This window comes from Miscanthus floridulus, chromosome 10 (assembly GCF_019320115.1).
Source record: "Miscanthus floridulus cultivar M001 chromosome 10, ASM1932011v1, whole genome shotgun sequence".
Lineage (NCBI taxonomy): Eukaryota > Viridiplantae > Streptophyta > Magnoliopsida > Poales > Poaceae > Miscanthus > Miscanthus floridulus.
In genome coordinates, this window is record NC_089589.1 from 65,650,626 (window position 1) to 65,659,696 (window position 9,071).

At 45.1% G+C, this 9,071-nt stretch overlaps 1 protein-coding gene across 1 annotated transcript; it reads right to left on the minus strand.

Annotated features, from left to right (window-relative positions):
- Nucleotides 1–2,730: 2,730 nt before the first annotated feature.
- LOC136488782 (uncharacterized) lies at nt 2,731–8,214 on the minus strand. Its single transcript, XM_066485603.1, has 5 exons — nt 8,122–8,214; nt 6,534–7,506; nt 4,159–5,915; nt 3,232–3,381; nt 2,731–2,862 (listed from the first exon to the last, which is right to left on the minus strand). Exons 1-5 carry the CDS (start codon nt 8,212–8,214, stop codon nt 2,731–2,733), a joined length of 3,105 nt encoding a protein of 1,034 aa, XP_066341700.1.
- Nucleotides 8,215–9,071: the final 857 nt, after the last annotated feature.

Genomic DNA, 9,071 nt, shown 5'->3' on the forward strand with positions numbered 1-9,071 from the left:
CTACAATATTTCTATTTATTTTTTTTCTAATTTTTTCTATGCCAAAAAAAATAGCATGCACACGCAGATTACACACACACTCACACTCACTAACTCATCACACACACACATGATGTACACACATACATTGCTGATGATCACTCCGGCGAGGACGAGGACGGAGAGGATGACGACGGCGACGACAGCGCGGACGATGGGGTGACGAACGGCGTGGGATGGCGACGCAAAGAAGATGCGCGCGTGGTGCGGCTGGATCCTGCCAGTGAAGACAAAGGCGGAGAGGGCGCACGCGCTTTGGGGCCGGGAGCCGCGGCATGACGAGGCAAGATCGGCCATGGGGTGGTGGTGGCCGAGTGGCGGCGGTGCTGGATCCGGTGGAGATGAGGTGGCGGTGCGGCTTGACGGTCGGAGAAGAGAGCCGCAGAGGCGCACGCTCTCCAGCGAGGACGAGGACGATCACGGTGGCGGCAGGCCGGGGACGAGGATGACGCGTGCTCTAGTGAGGATGAGCAAGAGGCGGGCTTGGGACGATGACAACGCGCGCTCCAGCATGGACGAGCGAGGCAGGCCTAGGACGAGGACGACACGAGCTCCAGCGAGGATGGACAAGGACGACACGCGCTAGCCCCAATCAGTGAGGACAAGGACGAGCAAGAGGCGCGCGCATGGGCTGGTCGACCAGAGAAGTGCACGTGCATGTGGGGCCAGGGATGAAGCGCGTGTGTGTGACGAGGCAAGGCCAGGGTGGTGTGGCTGGGGGGCGACAGCACTGCTGGATCCGGTGGAGAAGATGAGGCAATAGCATGGCTTGACGGCTACTGGATCCGGTTGGGGAAGATGGTGTGTGACGAGTTGAGGCGGAGTGTACGACAAACGACGTGGGGACAGCGGCGAAGCTCGAAGCGAAGCGCGGCGATGGCAGCGGCGGTGCAGCTAGGCCTAGATCGATCGAGCAGCGAAGTAGGAGAGGAAGAGGAGGGCGCGGTATATAAAGGGGTACCTTTAGTCCCGGGTGAAGCCATGGCACAGGACTAAAGGCTCTTTAGTCCCAGATGATGGTTACAACTGGGAGTAAAGGTCTGACCTTTACTCCCGAGTCCAGCTACAGCCTGGGACTAAAGGTGTTTCTTTGGCGGGCCGTGAAAACGAAGCCCACCTTTAGTCCCGGGTGGTTGATCCACCCAGGACTAAAGGTGGGCTAAAAATTTTTCCCACCAGTTTCTAGAAGTTTTTCCTTTTTTATATATTTCTTTTTATAAATATGCAGAGAGTTATTAATTGCCTAATAAATAAAATATTAGCCATAAAATTACAAAAAAATTCTTGACCTAGTTTTGCATTATTGTACACAAGAAAATCTATAACCTAAACTCTTTTGTTTTACCTTATAAATATTTAACAAAGTGTAAATAATAATCACAATTTTGACCACGCAAAAATGTACTACTTAATTAAAATCATTAAAACTATTGATTTTCGATAGGAAATTAGTTTTCACATCTTATTAACATTGATCATTTGGTTTTTCAGCACACATTCTCCACAGGAAATCCACCATCAAGCAGAAAATTCATTTAAACCATAGAAAATATGCAAACATGACACAAAAATCTAAAGTCACAATTATTACATAATAGGTCTAATACATCACCATATCAAGCGGGAATAGCAATGAACTTCTTCTTGACGTATGTCCCTTAGTTATGATCGCACCTTAACCATAGAGTGTCATCATCATTTAGCAGGATGCTTGGATCACTGTTTACTGTGAAGGGCGGAATTCCGTTATTCTTTTCATAATCTTCTAACATGTCAGACCTGTCCTCGATTTCCACGATGTTTCTTTTCCCTAAAAGAACTATATGGCACTTTGGCTCATTGTCTGAGACATTGTTGTTTTTCCCTTTCTATGGTTTGGAAGACATGTCCTTCACATAGAACACCTGATTCACATCATTGGCTAAGACGAATGGTTTGTCTCTATAACCAAGATTGTTGAGGTCCACTGTTGTCATTCCGCACTGATGGTCCACTATTACCCCACCTCCGGTCACCTTCACCCATTGGCACCGAAACAAAGGGACCTTAAAAAAGGTCCATAGTCTAGTTCCCATATTGATGGGCACACGTCTATGCAGCACGTGTAGCAAGTTGTTGTGGCCCAATCTTCTCGTAGGATCTACGAACTTGATAAATTGTCGTTGCGCGACCTGGTGAAGAAGCAATGCACCATGAGGCTGTCCATGCGACGAACTACCGAGACAATCACCCTTCCACGTACTGACGAACAGCCCACGCAATCACGCCGTATAGACTTGAAGGCACAAACTGGGTGAACCACAGTTTGGCGTTCTACAACTCCCTCAGGAATCGAAAGAACAAGTTTGCAAGCCTCTCAAGACTCACGCTGGAACAAGAATTCCAAGAGTTGGTATTTCTGAAATTGTAATCACGAGTTCTTGTTCACATCATCCATTACAGGGATATATAGCACTAGTGGAGTTTCAGTTTGGTGGAAAATAATTGAGAACATGTAGTGGGAAGTTGCAGCACTACTTTTATTAATAACCAAGCCTAGTAGGGCGCCTAGCTGGTTGGTATTCTCTGCATGCATGCTGGAGCGTGTGTGGACAGCAACCCAGTTGCTGGTTGCATGCATTCCTAACTCCCAAATTATTTGCTTGCACTTCAACGGCTGATATTCATGGTAGTTGAATGGCCTTTCCTCTCTCATGCACGTCCAGGTTCCATGCATATATTTGGCGGGCAGAATCCATCATCATCCCATGCTTGTTTGTGCACTCCATCATTCCTTAGAACATTGAAACAAGTACTCAAAAGCATAGGTTCATTCAATGTAATCTGATTATTAAGCATAAGGTTAGCGTTCACCTGAGAATGAATTTCCTTCTCCAATTGTTTAGCTCTACTCCTTGTAATTGGACCAGCTATATCAAGTGTAGCTTCATTTGGAGATGAGTGAATGCTAGGAATGTCTTCATTAGCCTCCCCCTCTTGGAAAGGAGTCATCCTCGACTCAGGCTCACCAGGAAATGGAAGCAAGTCTTTGACATTGAATGTGGTACTCACATTGGAATATTCAGGTGGCAGCTCAAGTTTGTAAGCATTATCATTTATCTATTGGAGAACCTTGAATGGACCATCACCCCTAGGGGATAACTTACTCTTACGCTGTTGGGGAAAGCGATCCTTGTGTAGATGCAACCATACAAGATCTCTTGGCTGGAATGTAACCTTCTTCTTACCTTTGTTTGCTTGCTTTGCATATTGTGCTGATTTCTTCTCAATATTCTTTCTTGTCTCCACATGTAACCTCTTGATAAAGTCTGATCTTTTCGAAGCATCCAAGTTAACTTGTTCCTGTAATGGTAAAGGCAAAAGATCCATGGGAGTATGCGGTTTAAACCCATAAACAATTTCAAATGGACAAGAGTTTGTTGTAGAATGGACTGCCCTGTTATAAGCAAATTCAACATGTGGAAGGCAGTCTTCCCAGAGCTTCAAATTCTTTTTCAACACAGCACGCAACATGGTTGACAAGGTACGGTTGACAACTTCTGTTTGCCCATCCGTTTGTGGATGACAAGTGGTTGAAAATAACAACTTTGTGCCAAACTTAGCCCACAATGTCTTCCAAAAGTAGCTGAGAAATTTTGTATCCCGGTCTGAAACAATAGTCTTTGGAACTCCATGTAAACGAACGATCTCCCTGAAAAACAAATCAGCAATGTGTGAAGCATCATCGCTCTTATGACATGGGATAAAATGTGCCATTTTAGAAAAGCGATCTACAACAACATAAATAGAATCCCTCCCCCTCTGAGACCGAGGTAACCCCAGAACAAAGTCCATAGATATATCTTCCCAAGGTACATGTGGAATAGGTAATGGAGTATATAAACCATAGGGATTGAGGCGGGACTTAGCTTTCAAGCAAACGATGCAGCACCCAACGTGCCGCTGGACATCACGTCGCATATGTGGCCAAAAGAAATGATCAGAGAGCATGTCCAATGTCTTTTTGACACTAAAATGACTAGCCAGTCCACCTGCATGTGCTTCCTGCAAAAGAACTTGACGAATCGAACAAGCTGGAATGCATATTTTGTTAGTCCGAAACAAGAAGCCATCATGCACATAATATTTATCCCAACCTTTTCCATCAATGCAACGAGAGAAATGTTCATTAAAATCAGCATCAACAGCATAAAGTGTTTTAATGGATTCCAAACCAAGCACTTTTGTATCTAGTTGTGTAATCAATGCACATCTTCTAGACAAGGCATCGGCAACAATGTTATCTTTACCACGCTTATGTTTGACAATATAGGGAAATGTTTCAATGAACTCAATCCATTTAGCATGTCGACGGTTCAGCTTGCCTTGGCTTTTAAGATATTTCAATGCTTCATGATCAGAATGAATTACAAATTCTTTAGGTAACAAGTAATGGTGCCAAACTTCCAAAACGCGAACTAAGGCATAAAGCTCTTTGTCATAAACCGAGTAATTCATATGTGGACCATTTAGCTTTTCAAAAAAGTAGGCAACAGGTTTACCTTCTTGCAGCAGTACACCTCCTATGCCAATACCACTTGCATCACATTCGATCTCAAATGTCTTACCAAAATTAGGAAGTTGTAGCAGCGATGCTTCACAAAGCTGTGTTTTCAGTGTGTGAAATGCTTGGTCTTCGTCATGGCCCCACATGAATGGAACATCCTTCTTTGTGAGATTGTTAAGGGGTGAAGCGAGGGTGCTGAAATTTTTGACAAAATGCCTATAGAAACTTGCAAGACCATGAAAGCTTCGAACTTGGCTCACATTTACTGGTGTAGGCCAAACCTGTATTGCTTTAACCTTCTCTTCATCAACCTGAATACCATCTGCGGAAACAACAAAGCCAAGGAAAACAACACGGTCTGTGCAAAAGGTGCACTTAGCAATGTTGCCATACAATTTCTCTTCCCTCAAAACAGCAAGTACTTGACGGATATGATCAAGATGTTCATCAAATGATTTGCTATAGATCAGAATATCATCAAAATAAACAACTACAAACTTGCCAATGAAAGCTCGTAAAACATGGTTCATTAAGCGCATAAAAGTTGAAGGAGCATTTGTCAAGCCAAATGGCATCACAAGCCATTCATAGAGACCAATTTTAGTTTTAAACGTTGTTTTCCATTCATCACCAAGTTTCATGCGGATTTGATGATAGCCACTACGCAAATCAATCTTGGTGAAAATGATGGAACCACTCAATTCATCTAACATGTCATCAAGTCGTGGAATGGGATGGCAATATCGAACAGTTATAGCATTGATAGCACGACAATCAACACACATGCACCAAGAGCCATCTTTCTTTGGAACTAAAAGAATGGGAACAACACATGGTGATAAGGATTCATGAACATACCCTTTGTCCAAAAGCTCTTTTACCTGTCGCTGAATTTCCTTTGTCTCTGTGGGATTGGTGCGGTAGGCTGGATGATTTGGAAGAGAAGCACCTGGTACCAAATCAATTTGATGCTCAATTCCACGGAGTGGAGGAAGTCCAGCTGGTATCTCATCGGGAAAAACATCTTCGAAGTCCTGTAAGAGATCAAGAACAACACTAGGCAGCGATGAAGGTAAATCGTTAGTTGAAAGTAGGACCTCCTTGTGCAAGAGCACAAAGAATGGGGCTGTGGTGTTTCTCACTTCTCTCATATCACTCTTGCTCACAAAGAGACACTCAGTGTGGCGTGGCTGTTTAGGATTGGCATGAGTCTTTATGTGGCTGGATGGGTTAGAACTCTCTCCCTTACTTGTGTTGGGGATCTCACTCAATTTTCTTTTGTCAGATTCCTCTCTTTTCTTGCGAGCCATATCTGAAGCATGTATCTCCTCTGGAGATAATGGAATAAGAACCACCTTCTTGTCATTGTGAATGAAAGTGTGTTTGTTAGACCATCCAAAATGCACCGAGTCCACATCAAATTGCCAGGGCCGACCAAGCAGCAAATGTCATGCTTGCATGGGGACAATATCACAATCCACCTCTCCATGATAATCACTAATGGAAAATGACAAACGAATCATGGCTGAAACCTTAACTATCCCAGAATTATTCAACCATTGCATATGGTATGGATGTGGATGGCGACGTGGCTATAAGCCAAGCTTCTCAACAAGCAAAGCACTAACAATATTATTGCAGCTCCCACCATCTATGATGAAACAGCACACTTGTCCTTTCACTTTGCATCTGGATTGAAACAAATTATGGCGTTGTCCTTGTTCAGCAGCAACAAATTGAGTGGAAAGAACTCGCCTCACCACCAAAGAAGGAGATGGTGTGTTCATTATAGAACGCGTCAAATTAGGAAAATCAGCAAGCAACTCATCAAAATCATCACTAGTAATCTCATCGAAAGATGGAGAAACAACATCTTGTAATAGGTCATTGTGAGCAAAAGTTGGAATAGGTTGAATGGCTAAACAATTTAGACCTAGCTCAAATGTACCATCCTCTGCTGAATACTCACAAGTGTCAAGATTAAGATCTGCAAATACATTGTTAAACTCGTCCTCCTCTTCACTTTGGGAATCATAAGAACCATCAGCAAGTGCAATAATAGTACGACGATTGGGACATTCAGCTTGCTTATGCCCATGACCACCACACTTAAAACACTCAATCTTGCTTGTCTTGCGTTGGGTGGCTACAGTAGAAGAAGTGGGCTGACTTGAACTCACAGCTTTACCTTTCACATCCAATTGTTTGGAAGAAGTTGGAAGATATCTATTTGCTCCACGAGATGAAGATTTGGGCGTTGCAGCTCCTTGCTGTTGGAATTGAGGCGTGACATCCCCTTGCTGTTGGGAATGACGCCATGAAGCATTGTATTTGTAAGACATAGCAATTTGCCTTTCAGCCCTCTTTGCAAAATGAACCAACTCGGTGAGACATGTGTAGGTTGTCATATCCAGTTTATTGAGGCCAACTAGAAACCGAGCCATTGTGGATTCCTCATCTTCAGTTATCCCTGTACGAAGTACACACATTTCCAATTCTTGAAAATATTCATCAACAGTACGAGTATCTTGCACAAGACATTTCAGCTTCAAATGTAGATGACGAGAGTAATATGCTGGAACAAAACGATGTCGCATTTCTCTCTTCATGTCTTCCCAAGTTATACAAACATGCCCAACTCTCTGATATTCAGTACGGACCTGATTCCACCAAGTTATGGCATAGCCTTTAAACTCAATGGCTGCAAGCTTTGCCTTCTTTTCAGCAGAGTATTCATACAAATCAAATATTTGTTCCACCTTGGTCTCCCATTCAAAATAAGCATCAGCATTCTCCTGTCCACTGAAAGGGGGAATAGACACTTTCACGTTTCTTAAACCATCATCATTACGACGACGATGGCGGTCACGATAACCATGATGGCCACTGTAACACCCCGGTGTTATGCCAGCATTTAGGCACTGCAAATCATACATATCATGCATCATCAAGCATCCAAATCATACATGCCTAATCATGTAAATAACAACTGAAACACTGCTTCGAAACATATGAAACATGTTGTAAAACCTGAATGTTGCATACATTTGTTAGAGTTGTTTTGCCCTGATTTTGTTTGCTAGGCTAGTAAAACATGTTTGGCTACTATTGTAAATCATCTAGGATTATTTAGTTCAATTTTTGGAGCACAGTTTGTATTCAAATTAATTCAAAATTTTGCTTCAAAAATAATTCCCCAAAAATTAGGGTTTTGAGTTAAACATTGACTTTGATTTTATAATTCAAAATCTAGATAGAATTGGACTTTGGTCATAAAAGCAAAGTTGTAGAGAATTAAATTCTAATCAACTTTCATTTTTGGTACATTTTCAAAAGATGTCATTTTCTTGCTCAAAATGATATTTGAAAGCTGGCATTTAAAATTTTCTTGAAAATATAAATGGAAAAAGGGCTTTTCTCATTCGCGGGCCGCCGCCTCGTTTCCGGCCCACGGCCGAAGCCGGCCCGGCCTACAGCCGCGACCCTCCGCACCAGCGCCACGCACCCCGCCAGCCCAGCCCAGCCCAGCGCCGTGCCTGGCCTGCCTCCGCGCTCGCCCGCCCACTGAGCGTCGCGTCGTTGTCCCGACCACGGCAGAGCTCGCCCGCCGCGTGGCGGCCATGCGCCATCGACGCCGCCGCGCGTCGCAGCCGGCCCTGCGCCCGCGCCCACGCGCCCTCCTACTTCTGCTGAAGCCGGTGCGCTCGCTTGCTCTCTCCCGCGCTGCCTCTCCTCTCCGCAAGCGCCGAGCTCCCCCACTCTCCCCCTCGCCGCGCCACCGCACCCGCCGGCCAAATTCACCGCGCCTTCTCCACCTCGGCCAGCAATCGTGCGCCAGTAGTTCCGCCTCGCTCTCCGGCACGTGGTGCTCGCGCTTGTGCGACCGATCGAGCCTCAGGTAGTGCTTTCTAGCGCCTCGCCACCGTCGGCCATGGCGCCGCCGTGCTCGGCCGCCGTGGAAGTCGCCCCTTCCTGCTCTTTTCCACCCTGCCTGGCTACCTTCCTGCCTTCGCCAGCCTCTCGCGAACCACATGCTCCCTCTAGCTTACCTTGGCACGGCCGGCAATGGCCGCCGGCCTCGTTGGCCGAGCCACGCCGCCGCGGCGTCACAACGCCGGCGTGGCCTTCGCCTCGGCCGAGCCAGGCCGAGAGGCCATGGGCCGACGCCCTGCCGGGCCGCCTCCCCTCTTCCCTTCGCTCGGGCCGCGCAGGCCAAATGTGGCAGTGGGCCGATTGATTCCCGCGGGCTGGCCCAGTAGCAATAGGATGATTTGTTTTCAATTTTTCTTTATTATTTGAAAATAGAAATGGTTTGGAAAATGTTTGGGTATTCAAATTTGCTCCAAAACTGTTGAAATAAATTTTTCTAGGTTCCTTATCATCAGATCTACTTGGGAAAATTATTGCATGTCATTTTTGAGATACTTTTCTATAGAATTTTATTTAATCATGTATATTGCTGATAACTTGAAAAATCTGTAGAAAA

What these genes read in the sequence shown, in the direction of transcription:
- LOC136488782 (XM_066485603.1), bottom strand. Translation starts at nt 8,214, where the DNA reads ATGGCGCATGGCCGCCACGCGGCGGGCGAGCTCTGCCGTGGTCGGGAC. An exon ending in CGAGCGCGGAGGCAGGCCAG is followed by an intron (nt 7,507 to 8,121) that starts GCACGGCGCTGG and finishes TATGATTTGCAG; the next exon opens with TGCCTAAATGCTGGCATAAC. An exon ending in TGAGTATTCAGCAGAGGATG is followed by an intron (nt 5,916 to 6,533) that starts GTACATTTGAGC and finishes CATTATCTCCAG; the next exon opens with AGGAGATACATGCTTCAGAT.